Source organism: Hydra vulgaris, chromosome 04, assembly GCF_038396675.1.
Source record: "Hydra vulgaris chromosome 04, alternate assembly HydraT2T_AEP".
Classification (NCBI taxonomy): domain Eukaryota; kingdom Metazoa; phylum Cnidaria; class Hydrozoa; order Anthoathecata; family Hydridae; genus Hydra; species Hydra vulgaris.
Genome location: NC_088923.1, coordinates 39964089 through 39983300, shown reverse-complemented (window position 1 = coordinate 39983300; position 19212 = coordinate 39964089). Strand labels below are relative to the sequence as shown.

Sequence of the window (19212 nt, the reverse complement as noted above, 5' to 3'; positions counted from 1 at the left end):
AAATGGTGTTACTGGCGAAGGTTTATTTAGCGTTTTACTATAGAGTATGTCTGTTCTTTTCTTGGATATTATAAATTGTAGAGGACAATGTTATGATGGTGCTGGAGCAATGGCTGGACATACAAAAGGGTTGTCTGCTCGTATTTTAAATTTGAATGAAAGAGCTATTTTTACTGATTGCTACAGCCACAGACTTGATTTAGCTATTTGTGTATCATGCAATGTGCAATCTATCAGAAACTTTTTAGCTCATGTAAAAGAGGTATCAACAAAAATTAGAAGAGCATATTGATAAAATTACTCCATTAGCTTCCAAAAAAAAGTTAAAAGATGTTTGTAGAACACGTTGGATTGATAAAGTACATGGCATGGATACTTTTCAAGAGCTTTTAATACCTGTGGTCTCCTGTCTTGAAGAAATGTCCTTAAATATCAATAAAACATTTAATCATACAACATCTACTTCTGCTTTCTCTTTACTGAAGTTAATAACAGGTTTTGATTTTATTGTTGCACATTGTATAACAAGAAATGTTTTTGATATAACTCTTCCAATTACACAATTGTTGCAGGCAAAAAGTAATGATATTTATAATGGTTTGAATCTTATTCAGGCATTAAAAGATGCTGTGTCTTCTCTTAGAAATACAGTTGATGAACACCATCAAATATGCTATGAACAAGCATTAAAAATTGCATCCAAAATAAATATCATAGAATCCTTTTGAATCTGTCTCTCATTATTTTAAATTGGTTATCACTATTCCTTTGTTAGACCATCTGAGTACCGAGTTAAACACAAGCTTTAATGATACAACTTTAAAGTGTTATAAAGCACTTGTCTTAGTTCCTTCAAAAATGATTGCAGAAGTTCAGAGTTCTAGTAATACTAATTGGAAAGATCATATCAGATCTTTCGGTGACTTTTATATAACAGACTTACCAAATCCACTCGCTTTATTAGGTGAGCTTAAACTGTGGGAAGTATATTGGGTAAATTTTAAAAATGAGCTTTAATCTAATATTGCCGAAACATTAAAAGCAATAAATTTCCTGGATTTGAAAACATTAAAATTTGTCTTAAGTTACTTGCTACCTTACCCTTAACTTCATGTGAATGTGAGCGAACGTTTTCTTCACTTCGACGTCTAAAAGATTATAAAAGAAGCGCAATGATAGAGGACCGCCTAAATGGTTTAGCTTTAATGAATATTCACACAGAGTTACCTATAGATGTTGAGAAAGTTAATAAGTTTGCTATAAATAATCGAAGGTTGTGTATTAAATACAATTTTGATAAAAATATAATAAAATAAAATAATTAAAAAAACATATAATAAAAATATATTATATATAAAAATTATATATATATTATCTTAAAAAAAAAAACTCTTTGTTTAACGGCTATTTTCATAGCCACACATCTTTGTAAAAACATTATTTGGCATTAAACAGTACAGTAAGTATAGCCCGCAGTTTATTTACTATTTGGTTTTCAACTTTTTTTTTGGAGGGGGGCAGAAGTTATAGTTTCGAAAAATAAAGTTCATATTGCGTCAAATGTATTAAAGAAGCCTACTTTCGCAAACAGTTGATAAGGAATAGTGTAGCAAATATCCCAAACCAAGAGTAGTATACGAATCAACCAATAAGTTGACTCAATTACTCCTTGCGTGCTTTCCCTAAATAAGTCGTTGCGTGTATTACTTCATGCGTGCTCTCCCTAAATCTAAAAAAAGTGCAATAGCAAGGATTTTTAAGAATTTTTTTTGCCAAAAAAATTCCTGTACACGCCGCTGCGTCTGTTGAAAAAATTAGGTTGAAGAAAAAAAAAGGTTGTTTTAAACCAAGTTAAAAAAAGTTGGTGCGTTTACGCTTTCTCACCAAACTCAGCATATAGTTAAAAAGAATGACCTGTTAAAAATTTCAACTTATCAAAGTTCATCCAGAACTTCAGATTTTTTTAAAAAATTGCGTTGCAAACCGCTGGAATAGTATCAGTGCAAGATATAATTAATTTATCTACAATAAACTCTTTCAAAAGTATTTTTATGATACTACTTCTGCTACTGCTATGTCAATCGTCGGCATACAAAAGCTTCGTGTTGCTTTCCTTCATCAATATTAAAACTTTATGTTTAAGTTTCAATAATTATCATAATAAATAAATAAAAATTTAAGATATTTTTGTTTTCAGTTGCAGTCCTGCTTGATGGAAGATCTTGTTTTACTTGCTTTCAGACATTAGGCGTCAGCTCAGATTGTTGCTATAAAACTATTTACAAACGACTAAGGTAAATTATTGCAGCTCTAAAGCTGTTGCTTTAGCTTCAACCAAAAATTGCCCCATGATGAGAAGATGACTCGAATTGGCGATGACATAGAATTTTTTGTAAAGCGAATGATAATAGCAAAATTGCAAAGAACATGGATATGCAGCTTTTTCCACGAGTTTCCCGTAAGCTTGAAGTAAATATGTAACGTTGCACTTTGTCATTTCATTCAGCAAATGTAGTTTAAAATCGGGATTGTAAAAACTGTTTTTTTAAGAATCTCTCTCATCTGGTTAAAAGATCAAGAACCGGTAAAAAGTAAAGCTTGAAATATAAGAAAAGTTTATGGAAAATATTTCGCATTTTAATAGTTTGAAGTAGTCTTCGTTTTTCACGCCAAAAGGTGCCTGTCGCAAAAGGTGAATAAACTTTGAGTAAACTAAAATTGGTTTAAAAGAATTATTGAAGGGCCACAATAAAACAAGAGATTTAAGAACGTCTATCGGACATTCAAGTTGAAAGTGAATTGGATACAACTCTGATGTAAGATGACAAAATAATACTAACAATAGTAGTAATAATAATAATAATAACAAATTTTGCTAGTAAAAAAGTAAAAAAAAAGAGTTTTTTCAATATAATTTTTTAAATATTCTGTTTATTTACCCTAATCAGTGAACGTAATAGTGTTATTTAATCCAGGTTAGATCAAGATTTTCATGAAAATATGGATGTAAATTAACAGTTAAGAATAAAAACACAGTTATTAACTTGTATAATTGTACATGCTTTAAATTTAAAAATGTGCGTGCTTATAAAGACGCTTAATTGCTACTATGCCCCAGGCGTCATTAAACCTCTCGGCGGCACTGACTTCAACTGTGACTGGGGTGGATAAACCATTTTTTAGCGTTAGAAATAAGTAACTTTTAGACATGGAGCAAACTCCAAATAAATATAAGTTCATGCTAATATCAAACAGCAACACTTTGCGAAAAATTGCAAAGAACAGGGTCTGGGAACAAAAAAAAAGCTGCTGATTAAAGATGTTGTAGGCCACGGCAATTGGGTTTTGACAAAGTTACAGGTGCAGAAATTTTAGAAAATTAAAAAAAATAAACATTATTTATTAAAAATATCAACAAAAAAAACACAGAATATGTGAAGATAGATCTAGAAGGAAAAGTCAGAGAATTGATAAGTTGGTTGATAGTGAAAAAAAAAGATGGAATGAAACGAAAGAAAGAACTCATTCGCCTTTTGAAAATAAAGATAATTTGGAATTTACAAAGGTATTGAAACAAAATAAAAGTTCTGAAAGAATCCTTCAGATTCAAAGTAACTAAAGTGTACGTGAACAAAGACTTCTTTCGTGAAACTGAGGATAAAAGAAATAGGTATTGGTAGAAGTGAAGAAAAAACGATGAAATGGTGAAAAAACTTTTTAGCATAATATTTTGAATGATTTATATTTTGAATGTTTTTGATATATCTAATGTATATATATATATATATATATATATATACATATATATAAGTATATATATATATATGTATATATATACATATATATATATATATATATATATATATATATATATATATATATATATATATATATATATATATATATATATATATATATATATATTGTAAATTTGGTGCAGAAAATTTGAGAACATTTTATGGAAATGACGAGGTTTCCTTTCATTGGTTTTTAATTATTTTAATTGTAATTATGTATTTAGTGTTTTTTGTAATGTTGATCTTGTGGATAGTTAATTGATATAAATTGATGTAAAACTTTTGTAGAGATGAGTGGAATTCATGTTAATAAACAAAGTTTTGAAACGATTGGCTTATCTCGCTTAATTGTCCGAAGAGTCTGTGCGATTAGCGTTTGTTATTGGATTGCCCGAGGACTTATCATCAAGATTTTAAGCCATTATGGATCCAATTGATGTTATGTTACCAAAAGTAAGAACTGCTTTGAATTATGTATGCGTAGATGATACTGTTGGTGCTGTGTTTCGAAATTAAACTACAAAAGTTCCGTTGGTATGTTACAACTGCAAAGGCTTAAATCATATTGCGAGAAACTATTTCCTTGCAAAGAATCTCGCTCCAAAGAATATGTTTCGATATTTTAAATGTAAAGATAAAGGACTCGTGGTTGCAAAATGCTTAAAGACGCTGGGAAACGGTTCTATTATTCTATTACTTATCTAAAAGTTAAAGGTATGTTAGTGACAGCTATGGTAGACACAGGATGTTCAAAGACAATTATAAATCCAAAAACTGTTGTCAAGAAATCAAAATAAATCCCAGAATCCTCCAAAGGTAGTAATTTTAGATGGTAAAATTAAACAATGTAATGGATCAGCGTTTTTCACTATTGAGGTTGATGGTATCCAAGTACGAGACGAAGTTATTTTGGTAGATATTCGACCATTTGGAGTTGATATGTTGCTTGGAATAAGTTCCATTAAATTGCTAGGAGTTTTTATTTCCCCATCTGGAATGGCAAAGTTTGGGTTCAGCTCGTGTGGGCTAGCAGTCTAAAAGAATGATAAAGTCAATAAAGTTGAAATTAAAAAAGAAGATCATGAAACAATATTTAATGGTGTCAAATGGGAAGTTAAATGGAAATGGAGAGATAGAGAAAGCCCCAATCAATTATTTAACAAAGTTGCCCAATACGTCATACCAAAATATGCAAGAGCAGAATATAAAACGAACTACAGGGTTGAGTCAATCGTAAACGGTTAATTGAATACAAAGAAAATAAAAAGGGACCACCCAAAGGACAAATTCCTTTAATGGCTGTTATCCAACGAAATGAAGATAACAAAGTCAGACCCGTTTTGGATTGGAGAGAAGCTAACAGTTTTAACGAGACGTATACAAGAGATGCAGATGTGTGTGTTGAGAAACTGAGGGAATGGGGAAGAATGGGAAACAAACCAGCTATTATTGATTAACGCAAGACTTATCTTCCGTTAAAAAAGGAATCTCATTGGCCATTCTAAACAGTGGTTTTTCACAACAAAAGGTATTGTTTGACGCGGCTTGGTTTTTGATTGAATGTTGCTCTAATGATCATTATTGATCTAGACGAATTGGTGAATAGAGGAGCATCCGCTTACGTGGACAACATCTTGTCAATGAGGAAGTAGTGAGTCTTGATTATGTCAGAAGACATTTAAAAAAATATGGTTTGGAGAGCAAGGAAGGTGAACAGATTGGATGTAATGGGGTTTGCATCTTGGGATTACGTATGTACACGGTTGGTGGCAAGTTAATGTGGTCCCGAGAGAATCAAATTGATGCAATTTCAAAAAAATTAAACAGAAGAGTAGTGTTTTTCATTTGTGGGCAGTCAGTAGGTCACTTGTCAGTCCGTGGTTGGTTACGTGCAGTTTGCAGTCTTTTAAAAATAAGGGTGGTTAGTTTGACAAAGGGTTGGGACAATTAAGTTTGCGATGAAAATTTAAAGTGTGTACTTCAAGAAGTTTATAATGAGGTGGGAAAGTGCAAACCAGCTTATGGTAATTGGGCTGTACTTGTTGACGAGGGTGATGTGTGAGTTGGTGCTAGTTCTTTAGCGATTGGTACTGTTATTCAAATTGGTAAAACTGCTGTAGAAGATGCAAATGGCTACGAAAAGAAATGTTTGATGATCGCACAAAAAAAAATTGAATGTTAGCTGTTAAATAACGTTCAACTGTTAGCTCGTCTGTTTCATCAAAAGCTAAGTAAGTTTATATCTTGCCGGATTTAGCACAGTATCTACAAGTTTTATATGAATTTAACAAAAAATAATATTGAATAAAGAGAAATTAATATTAATTATTAATATAAATGATAGTTTAGAATATTATCAAGGGTTTTTTTAATTCATAAATGAGTATAGGTTTTTGCATTAAGTTATTTGTATAGATTTTTAAAGTGACTAACTTATAGTGATTAAAGTAAACAGATGCAATTCTACGACCCACTGACTATTGTAGCTAGCGCCATATTGTAATAAAATAGCTGCATAAAAAATATTGATATGTAGCTATTAACCAGCTAAAGATTTGTAGATATTTTGTAGCTAGCTACAAATCTACGATGTGTAACCAGCAACATATTGCTACAAAATCGCAATGTTTAAAGTTTAGTTATTCTCAAAGTTTAATAGATTCAACACTAAAAATTGAATTTTTAAAGATGTTAAAGGCATTAGAAAAAAAATAAAATAAGAAAAAAAAAATCGTTTGAAATTTGCTATAAGCTAGCAAGTCGCTCGCTAGTCGCTTGCTCATTTCCAACCGGGAATTATATTATATTAAATTATATAAAATATTGAATCTTTACAGGAATATTACATATTAAATATAATTCCAAATATTGCTTGCAGTCCACAATAAGATTTTTGGTGATTTCCTTTAAACAATGTAATCGTTTATCTTGCAGACAAGATACTTTACGGAAATATCTTAATTATTTACATTAATAAACGACTGACGGTATTTTCTTGAAAAGTACTTTACCTGCATTGAGTTATTCCAAAAATGTACAAAACAACAACTTTCCACTAGGTGCTTGGGGAAAAATCACGTATTTTTAGGCGTGTGACTAGGAATTCGGTAGTGCAAGATAGGTAACTATGAGGCACGTGACACTCAAATTACTTGATGTTGATACTGGTGTCAAATAATAATGATTTAAAAAAAGTTGAGGTAATTGGAACAAACCCAATCCCGATGATATATATATATATATATATATATATATATATATATATATATATATATATATATATATATATATATATATATATATATATATATATATATATATATATATATTTGAACATGTGTACATATTAATTTTTTTTTATTATTACAGCAAGTTCCTCGTATCTTTGTGTTTAACTTTTAAGTTATGGGCTTTATAGTACTTGAAATTATATATGTCAAACTATTAATTATATTAAGATTGAGATTTACCTTCAGTTATTGGATCTGGATCAGCACAAGTTAACGTTAACTCACAGTTGTTACGTTTCAGATGAATATCAAGAATCCATTGATAACCAATATAGGTGTATTTTATGCATTCTTCTGCACCTTCCTTTAAACTCTTAGCATACCTTGCGTAATTAAATTTTTCTTCCTTTAATTTCTTACCTTCATATGATTGAAACAAAACTCCGCCGACTTTTAGAAACAATGTACAGTACATGCAATGTAGTTCAAAGCTTATTTCAATTACTTTTACATCTTTTATTGCTGGTTTATTGGAGCTATTCCATCTATCAATTTCAGAAACTTTTGGTCGAAAACTGTGGGAGTTTGACTCAATGTCATCAAACAATTTTTCAACACACAAAAGCTGTTTATTTTCATAATGCTCTCCACAAGTTTTAAACATTTTTTTATAAAATAAATACTTATTTTCAACTATGTCTCTTTTAAGATCAAGTATGCTGTTATCAACGTAATCTTTCATATCAGTAAATTTATTGTTCACTTCATTTGTAAGCTTTTTGATAGCTGTATTTGTAGCTTTTAAAACGTCATCATGGGTAGGGGCTTCAATATCGTTTAGTAGCCCAAACGCAAATCCAAACATGCCTAAACATCTTGAAACTTTTGACAGTTTTGAAATAGATGATTTAAATTTTTTCAAACGTTTATTGTTTTCAAGTGTTGCTTTGGCTTCATCAGCAAGATACTTAAATGATTCTGAATATTTTTTAGAAAGATCAAAGAAACTTTCAAAAAAAGATGCTTCTAGCTCTGCTGTTGGCGCTGAAATTTTTTTGATTTCTACTTCTAGTTTTCCTCCGTTATAGCCTTCAGGAAAACAAAAGCCATGTTTAGTTCTTGATGAGGGGTTGAAATAAAAGTCCAATCTTGGTGTTGGTGCCTTTCCCCACGCAGATACGTTATTTAGAAACAGAAAGACAATAAACAATTGAAACAAGCAATACATTGTCTGAAAATAAAAAATGAAAGATATAAAATGAATATTTATTTATTTGTTTATTTATTTAAATTTTCATGCTACATTTTGCAATACAATGTTATATCCGAAGATATTGTTGGCTTAGCATATGAACAGCCACAAATGGTCGTTAAGACTAATCCAAAGTAGCGTCCGTTATTGACCAACATTTTTGCGTACAGATGTACTACTCAAGCGCTGAGTTGGCGGTGGCAGGATTTGAACTCGTATTGTACGATAGTCTGGGTTTTAACATTTTGTTTGACGCTCTAACCAACTGAGTTATCCAGCCAGTATATATATATATATATATATATATATATATATATATATATATATATATATATATATATATATATATATATATATATATATATATATATATATATATATATACATATTTATATATATATATATATTTATATATATATATATATATATATATATATATATATATATATATATATATATATATATATATATATATATATATATATATATATATATATATATATATATACTAGCTGATCTGACCCATAAAAATACGGGTCTTCGTAAGTCTATTTTTCCTTATATGTATATCCTAGCTTTCCGGTCCCAAAAAATACTTAAACCTACTATTTTTAAGTAGTAGGTTTAGATAAGTATATTTACTCCACACCAATTTGTATATTTACAAGTATATTTACTCCACACCATAGATAAGTATATTTACTTCATATTTCTATACCTCTTATTTGTTTGCTTCAATATTTTTACGTAAAATAACTCATTTCAAAAAATTGCTTTAAGAGCAAAAAAATTAATATTTTCGCATAGCTTATAAGAGATTTAAAATTAAGTTTGTTTTTCTCCTAAACGCATATCATTGATAGCTCAGTAGTTTAGTGCGCTGTCATCAGTGTCTTTTTGGGGGACTAAAGACCTCCTCTAATAAATTTTGAATATTTTTCAATCTTGCAGTATTTACAGCAATATTTAGAGCAAAATTTTTATTATAGTATATATCTATAATAATTATAGCTATACTTATAGCAAAAAAATAATAGTAAAGCAAAAAAGTTTTCTAATTGTTAAAATAAAATTCAAAGATTTTGTCATTTTTATAGATATATAAACGATATTATACACGATTGTTCCATAAACTGCCTGAAAACTCAACATATGCTAAAGACGTTTACACTTACAGACGTTTGTACGCGACGCTATACAAATGGCAGAACTAAAATGATCTTAGACCATTAAAAACTGTAGACTATAAAACGCAAAGGAAATGTCTATAAATTACGCAACGCTAAATTTATTTTTAAAAAAGAAGAAGGAGATCTTAAGTTCTTTTAGGTGGCGATTTTCATTAAACTTAATGAGCTATTTTGACTTTTTATTTAACTTATGGCTCTGCGAGGGAAAATTCTAATCTTTTTTGTTGTGTTCATTAGTGAAATTTAGCGTTGCGTAATTTATGGACAATCCCTAATCTAAAACTTAAGCAAAAAAATAATGGAGTATACTATTTTGATGGTTATCTAAATTCTACCTTTGTTGCGAACTCGGTTTAGAATATTCAACGGGGGCGTGGTACAATAGCTGTAAAACTCTAAATTTCCTTATTATATCAATATTAAATAATTTTAACTTTTAATTATTGTTAAAAGTAATAAATTTGATAAAATGGTTTATTTTAAACATAAAATTAAAATTTTTAATTATGTTTTTATTAAAAACATGCTTTTTAAACCCCCTTATTGTTTTAAAATATAGTTGAGATCGCCGCGTGGCAAATTTAAATCATCAGCTTGCCTTTTTTTTTAATTTTTGTTATTTAAAATGCTATAACAAAACAACTTTATAGTCCTTTAGATTTTATATATAAACATGCTATTTATACTCATTTACCTTGCACGATCTCAACTTAGTTGTAAAAAAAAATGAAATATCAAACTAAACTAACATAAGTATCTCAAATATGACACGTGACACATACGCAGCAAATTTCCTTCCGATTTTTGATGTTTTTAGAATTTTTAGCTCTTTTAAAAATCTTTTCGTTGGTTAAAGTGTATAATATCGTCACATACGTTTGTATGTAATGTCCCCCCGATTTTTGATGTTTTTAGAATTTTTAGCTTTTTAAAAATCTTTCCGTTTGGTAAAGTGTATAATATCGTCACATATGTTTGTATGTAATGTTTATAAAAAAAATCGTAGTATGTCTATATAAAATGTTTTAGAACTGTTTCAGGACAATTAAGAAGAAATATTGTGAAAATTTTTAAGTTTCAACGAAATAATTGACTTTTGATAACATTTATTTTAACAAACTAATCACAAAAATATTTGATAAAAATATGAAATGAGATAATCATAAAATATAAAAAAGATCAACAATGAAAGAAACTTTTTGGTATTGTGGTTTATCCTCTTCCGGCTAATAACCATAAAGAGGCCATTTACCAAGGCCCGTGAAGACGAGTTCAGCTCACTAAAGAGCACCATAACCCGCTTCGATGGACCAAAAGTAAGTACGTTTCAGAAGAACGAAGAATATTAGAGTGACAGACAGAAGAAGTCGAGTTAGAGATATAGCATAGAGAAAGCGGACAGATATAGTACTAGATGCCAGAATAAGCAATGATTCATTTATCGGTTACAACTAATTAATGTAAAAGAAATTTTTTGTTTGTTGAAATCTTTTAGCTGTTTTTAATCTTTTTTCTAACTAAACTTTAAAATTTATAACATTGATTCTTTTAGTGGTTTTATTTACCATTAAGATAATGCGTTAGGTGGCAATAAACTGAACTTTAAAAGTATATAAGTAGTAGTTTTCAAAAAACTAAACATTATATTAGATAAAAAGAAAAAAATATATATGAAAAATACTTTTACGGTACTCATACCTCCTCTTTCACTCAATAAAAAACTATCCGCAAAAAACTGAAAACGAAAGATGTTGCTTGTTCATCAGGAGCAGGATCTCTCGAACCAGAATCTGAAGAACTTAAAATGAAAACCATAGGTCAAACTATGATATGGAACTGTAAAATGTACTTCAAAAACTTCTATTGACGATCAGTTAGTAATAGCAATACTCATTGTATTGTTATAACCAACTGATAATTATCTTGGATTTTTACCGCTGAAAGATATGAACCCTGTCACAATATCTGATTACATCATTCAAAAATGCAAAACGTTTTGCTTTTCCTTAATAATTTGCTCGGTCAAGGTTATGATGGGTGCTCCATAATGGCTGGAAAAGAAAATGGTATTCAAGCAATATACCAAAGGTTTTACATAAACTTAATCTCGAAGGTAATAATCTAAAAGATGTAGCAGTGGTACCAAATACTATCAACACTATTAAAGTAATTATTGCAATTTTTCGTGAAATCCTAAAACAGAGATCTTATATCACAAAAACTCCTATTCTATGGCAGACAAGATGGACTAGCAAGTAGGGGAAAAGGGGGGTAATTAGTACTGCTGTGCAGTTCGTACCAGCATCATTGTTCTTTTTCTGATTCGTTGAAATTGGTGGAAACACGATAAAATCAAGCCAGCAGATGAAATATGTATACTGACCAAAAAATGACGGAATCGAACGTTAGAGAAAGGAGGTAAGTCTGTTTCCCTTTTTTTACACTGTTTGATGTAATAATTACACTGTCCTACTAGTCGTACCTTGCAGGCGTGGATATACGTAAATTATCTATATTTTTTTATGGTGTTAGCCCATCCATTCTTCTTCATTAATAAATACGTTTTTTTCCGATTCACTTTGCCCAATAAAACACTAAAGTAGAAAACTATGTTTAGTCATAGTCGGGTAAGTCGTACCTGTGATGGTGGGGTAAGTCGTACCTGTGGTACTAATTACTCCAACCTCTAAAGATAACAAAGGGCAGCGTTGGTACTGCTTCATGTATGATGAGGACATTGAGGAGAATATGATCCAGTGTTTAATTTGTGGAGCATGGTTACATGTTGCATGCTCATCATCTGAGTCTCAAAATGGGTCACATGATAGTTATATATGTGAATTATGTCAATAAATATATTTTACAAGTGTAGAATGAACCAGTTATTGTTTTATTTATTACTTATTATTAGTGCTTAGCTTTTTTTTTCTTCGTACCCTTTGGTACTTATTAGCCTCACTAGTGGTACTATTTGAACCTTCTTGTGGGTAATTAGTACCACCTTGTTTATTTTTAGTTTTTATTAGTGTGCTCTTTATTTTAATATTTACATCTTGAAATCATGATTGTTTGTTTTAGTTTCATCAATGCTTGTTTCTGTCTAATAATAAACTTTTTCCTACATTTAGTTTTATTTTTATTAATTTTTTTCCTTAGGGGGTACTATTTAGCCCCCTTTTTCCCTATAAAAGTATTTGAGTTTTTTGAAGTAAATTTAAATATATCTGTTTTCATCTCCAAGAATTTTAATTGCATACAAATGGAGTTATATGGCAAAAGCACATCAGCTTTATTGTTCATTAAATCCAGCTCATTATTTTGCAGTACTCAGCCATACTTAAACTAGCTAGTCAGGCTCCTCAAGCTTATTAACCTGATCTTTCAGAAATCCAACTGCAATGTCAAGAAAAAAGACTTTATAGATAAAATTGTTGGTATATTTCGTATTGGTACCAGACGACTTCTATTCTTGTTTAAAAAATAAATTTAATTTTAAATAAATCTTGTAAGTTTATTGTGAGTACTACAGTTATAAGTTTTTGTGAGTACATACATTCACTGTGTCATTTAAAAAATTACTGGTAAAGTACGTACTATTAGCAGCAATTTTTTTAATGACTGAAATTATAAATGTTCAAAATTACAATTTTGAGCAAAGTTTCTAATTTTCCTTTGCCTTGAATAAATGTTACGTAAGCTTAAATGAAATCCATCCATTAAAATGCTGAAAAATTTAAGCAAAATGTTGAAGCTGTTGCCAGTAAAAATACAGTACATTTTAATGGAAAAATTATAGAAAATGCAAAAAGTTAAAAATCCAAAAAATAAATTTTTGCAATTTCAGTTATTATTGGTAAATGAAACTACTTGACATTTCAGCTATTGAAAGTGGTGCTGCTCAACATGATTATTTAGTTCAAATATTAGAAGGATATAGAACGTGTAATGATGTAAAAGGTTTATGTTTTAATATCTTTGCTACAAACACAGAAAGACTTTCAGGTAACTTCAGGTTTAGTTATAAACAAAAATTAATTTTACAAAAGTTGGCTTAAAAGATATTATATTGTATTAAAAAGTTTCTGTTACTAACACATTAACAACGAATTTTTAATTTTTTAATATTATTTAGAAAATGTTTTAAATATGCATGCTTATTTAAAATAAAAGATATATATAAACTATCTTATTTAAGATATTTACAGTATAATTGAATCCAATAAGTTATGCAGTAAATATCTTAAAAGCAAACATAAAAAAAAAAATTTGCTAGTAAGTAATTTCTTACCCCCTCACTTTACGTTATTCAGGCACGAATTAAATAAGTACATCATTTTGTTGTGCAAGATTCCTTTTATTTATACACTAACCTAAATTCTCTAAGCATTAGATTATTTGAGCATGACATTAAGATCTCATGCTCAATTGAATAATTTAGCCAGGCATAAAAGATAAAATACAAAATACAATTTATTATGAATACTTTTGGTAATAATATTTTTTTAAGCTATTTTTTTTAGCTAACACTAAAATGAATCGTTTTTAATATAAAACACTGAAAAAATGAATATAAAAATTAGTTGGTGATTAATTAATTGGTAAATTAATTTCATGTTAATTTTTTTTTCTATAATAAAAAAAATTATACTCTATAACAATAAAAGAGTTTGTTTTCTGGCATACTGCAGTAAACATACAGTAAATTGTATAACTTTACTATTTAAGATTTCAAAAAATGATAAACCTGTTTTTTTTATTCAAATATGAGGATTGTTTTTATTAAAATATAATATGTCCACAAACTGGGCGTTGGAGGACTTTAAGGGATCTCTAAGCAAATAACTGTTATAAGAGTTTTGATATAACATATTGTTATTATTATTATCTAAGGTTATTATTTTACAAATAGAATAATTACGTATACAAAATAAGCCAATCAACCTTTTGTTCCGTTATATCTACTTGTGTCAGACTAATTGTTTACATGCAATTGGATATTTGATTTTAATATGCATCTAAATATTTTTAAACGTTGCAACAGGTGTCGAACATACTATTTCAGATGGTAGACTATTCCACAAATTTGCGACTTGCATACTAAAAAAGATTTTCAAATACCAAAACACCGATACAACATCTGAAACCGATATCAGGAAAATCATTAATATATATCATTAAAGTAAATACTGGGGGATCCCACTATTTACTATTATCCATTCTGAGGTACCACTAACACTCATACTCTGCTGCTGACCTCATCCATCCAATTGTAGATTTTGTCATCTATTCGATAAGCTTTTAATTTTAGAAGTAGAAGATAGTGTGGAAATGTGTCAAAAGCTTCGATATATTAAGACAGGACTCGAAATAACAAACTTTTTAGTACCAGACAATTTGTCCGATAAAGACTCAAGTTTGCCAAAAATGTTCGATAAAAATTAAAGAAGTGCGATCAAACATCATTCCTGACCACGCAATTTGTAAGATAAATTATCTAACAAAAAGAAAATCTTGAAGAAAAAATCAAAATCTAAACTCAAAAAACTAAAATTTGAAAAGGAAAATATATTTATATTACGTTTTTTAAAAACTACTATACTGTGCAAAATGCTTTGTAAATTATTAAATACATAAATTATTATGTTAATATATTAAATACATAAATTACTATGTAAATATGGGCAACTCCATTTCATATGGGCATTCCATGTAACTTACGTTACACGCTCAACAACTTTATCAAATATTTGCCTATTTAAACAGTAAATTAAACTTTTTGCTATTTTGCATGAAAGCTGTTAATCTAAAGAATAAGATAAGCTAAAAAGTTTTGAGTCTGGCCAAAAAAGGGCGAACTTATTTCTGAAAATGCCACTTAACTTACGTGACACGGAAAACAGGGTAAAAAAATTGCTTCAATATTTAGGTCAGATTTTCACGAATCAGTTAAGTGGTTAGTATTAAAAACTTTCGCAAGATGTTAAGAATTCTATGCTAATTTAAAAAATGTATAAAAATTTATCAGAGGTGACCGGCTAAGGAAAATAAACTTATTTTTTTGATACAAGGTATTTAACTAACGTCACATCACTTACGTTACCGAGCATTATTTATCGTGGATTTTTTATATCTGTTATTCGGAGTAAGATTTACGTAACAAAAGAATTGCAAGAATGATCATTTGCTGAGTCATGACAGCAAGTAACTTCCAGTCAGAGACTGGAAGTTCCTTGCTGTCATGACAGCAAATCATAAACCTTTTCCAAGTAAACTTGAACAAACGAACATGTTATCTTATATTTATGAAGTTTATCAGCTTCAATTTGGTCAAAGAGTTCTTGCACAGCGTTTTCTGTTATGCATCCATCAGCCATTAGTGTAAAGGTCTTGCCTTGTAAACACAGTATTGCACTTAAAGATTATGTGTTTTTTTCCGTAAACAAACATTATTTAACGACTTTAATTTATTAGTTAAATAAAATGTACTGGTTTCTATAAGCATTAAAATAACTATTACGTTAAAACTTTTATAAAATAAATTTAAAAAGGGTTTTAAAATCTAAAATGTTTGTTTGAAATTTATAAAAACCATCAGACAATAATTAAAATAATTACTAAAATGTAAATTTAAATTAACAACTAATTGCAACGTTTTGATATAAATGATAAAAACCGGTCTACCTCATTCAAAAATGTGTAATGCTTAATAGACACTAGATAATTGGTATCGTATAAGTCGATACCGAGAAGACTGGTCTCGTATCGCGTGGTATCTCCTATATACTAATGTTGATACTATCAGTATTGGTTCGATACCACTCGATACCGAGAAGGAAGGTCTCATATTGTGTAGTATCACTTATGTTCGAATGTCGATACTATCAGTATCGCTTCGATACCAAACGATACCGATAATAAAAAGAATCGTATAGTATCGCATGGTCTCGAATCGAGAATTTCAATAAAACAAAAAAAACAAAAAATTAAATCATGACTTATCGAATTTTTTATTAACAAAATACAAGTACAATTGCTTTTTAGAGATTTAGTTATTGTTTTTTAATAATCTACAATACTTCGGCTATCGTACATTTGTTGTTTTTTCCTTTGCCGTACTTTTGTTGGTATTTTAGGATTTTCTTTTATTAATATTGGCAAAGATAAGTCTGATTCATGTCCTATATCTTTTTCATTTTTCTGTTCGATGGGCCATTTTTTAATGTAATTTTCAAAGGCGGAATAGTTCTGCATTATAAATGCAAACTTATCTGCCTTATCACTATCGAGATTGTATCTATGATCAGTGATTGCAAAGCCAGAAGCAGAAAATGCTCTTTCAGATGATGCAGAGGTTGGTGGAGTTGCCAACCAAGATCTTGCAATACCCGAAAGGATGGGAAGTTCCGCTGCATGCTGCTTCCACCATGCTAAGGTGTCAGTTTTTCTTGCATTTTTTGATCTTATTGTTTTTTGGTATTTTTCCATTTCAAGTTTATTAGGAGGGTTTTTGTGTATATGATGTGAATTAGTATCTTCCTTATACTTTGCTAAAATAATATTGTACTCATATTCCTCCAAACCTTGTGCATTATCAGCAACGGAATCGTTACTACTGTTATACTAATTGTTATTACTGGAGCTTGAGACAGGCAATGAAGAATCCTTAAAGTATTCTTTGGTTGTGGGATGGTTTTCAACCAGTTTTTAAATATTTTCATCATCAACATCAAGAAGATGTCCACGAAAAAATGGATGAAGGTAATGTCCTAGTGCAAATGCGTGTAATTCACGGCCTTTGTATGGGAATCTCTTATTTAGTTCTGATAATAAGTCCTCCAATAATTTTTCTACTAATTTATTGTTTCCATGAGTAACATAATTATTTTTTTCTTTCTCGATGAAGTTGATGAGTGCTGTTACTTTCCACAGTGACATTTAAATTCGGATCTCTGTATCAGAAGATAAAAAAAACTGATAATTCTTTAACAGATTTAAGCACTGGAACAATAGCTTCAAAGAGTAGGAACTGTTTATCTGTAGGTACAATTTTCTTCTAATCATCACCTTCTGTATCGCGTAAATATGAGTGGAAACTTCAGTCGAAGCATGACGTGCAGCATATTGTAATGGCTGTTCCATCTCGTGGTTACATCTTGTGGTAAGAACAAGCATCTTTCAACAAAACACTGAAGGTTTATGAAGCCTGGTAGTAAGTGAGCTAGCTTTATTAAAAGCATCTTTCAGTTCCGGGGTACCTTCAACTGTTCTTTGAAGTGCAGTGTTGAGTTTGTGATCACTGCATGTGACAGAAACTTCTTCTTTAGTTATTAAAGACACATTGTTGTTTAGAGCACATACCATATTTGATGCCTGATCAATAACACACAGTTTATTGGGTATTTTTTCTAATGATTCAGGGTATGAGAGTGTATTATTAAGTGCTTTTGCAATGATGATACCAGTGTGTCACTCTTTGAATAGGCACACTTCTAATGTAAATTTCTTTAGGGCAAAGTCTGGCAAGATATAATGTAATGTCACGGTCATGTATGAATCATTTGCCCTTGATGTCCAGTGGTCGGTGGTTATGGCAACCTGATTAAGATCTATGAGTTCTTTTTCCATAACTTCATGCATTACTACCTTCAGTGTATGGTAAAGCTGAGGAAGTTTATTTTTTGAGAAAGTCGTTGAATGTTTTATTGCGACATTTAGTAATATTTTGTTCATAAACCTCTTAAAATTTTCAGAATCAGCAAAACTGAACGGCAAGCACTCAGTAGCAATCAAAGTAATGATGTCATGATCAACTACTAATTGACGCCGATCTTGAAGAAAAATTTTTTTTTTAAATTAAAAACAACAGAGCCGGGACGCTTTGAACTCACTTGAGGCCTGAGGCAAAATTAAGTTTTGGGGGCATTTACTGTAAATTTTACCTCTAAAAAATGTCAAAAGAGTTAAATAATTTCAGAAATATTATTACGAAAAAAAGACCCTTTGATAGACGTGAATTTAATTTTTTTTTTTACAATTAGTTACTAGGTATCTTTATATGAAACAAAAACAAATTCATAGTGGGCCGGCATACAACCTGGCCATCAATTTAGCTCACTGTGCTTTGCGATTCATGAATTATTGCTCCACCAATTAAATTAGTTTTTTTTTAAATCCTAATAGTTAATAAACAATAATAGTTATAAAAAAAAACCTGCATTTTTAGTTAAAAGAAAATTAAAAAAAACTAATTCTCATGAAAGACTTGAACCTAGAACTTCGTGTTAACATGCCTTAACTTTATCCGCTTGGTTACGCAAACTTACGAATTTAAAGTTAAGTTATTATATGTAAGAATAATTCTGCCGGTAATTAATTTTAGAAATATTTCCCGACATTGCCGGCAATTACCTTTTGAGATAAAGTATAAAAATTACTTAGTAAGTAGTGCTTACCTATATTTTTCTTGAATGAATCCCAGATTAAAGATGTTGTAAAAGGCATAACGAGTGAAGATTAGTTTTCTTTAATAACTAAAGCATACTTATATTTAATTGTTTAAAACTAAAGTTTAGTTGTTGAACGTTGAACACAGAACAAAGCGAGAATTACGATACCACGAGAGATTTAATAAAAGTAACGATACCAGAAGAGAAATTCAAATATGAATGCGATATCACACAATTAATTAAATTAAAATAACTGTAGTGCCTGTTACGAAATCAGTTCCCTTTGAACAATCATTT

At 29.6% G+C, this 19212-nt stretch overlaps 1 protein-coding gene across 1 annotated transcript in view; it reads right to left on the bottom strand.

The window, feature by feature from the left end:
- LOC136079803 (uncharacterized) overlaps positions 1-13870 on the bottom strand; it is a 46862-nt gene extending 32992 nt beyond the window's left edge. The window contains exons 1-2 of the mRNA XM_065796338.1: positions 13758-13870; positions 7268-8258 (exon numbers count right to left, since the gene is read on the bottom strand). Coding sequence (XP_065652410.1) covers positions 7268-8255 — 988 coding nt within the window. The 5' untranslated portion in view covers positions 8256-8258; positions 13758-13870. The remainder of the gene's footprint in view (positions 1-7267; positions 8259-13757) is intronic.
- Positions 13871-19212: the final 5342 nt, after the last annotated feature.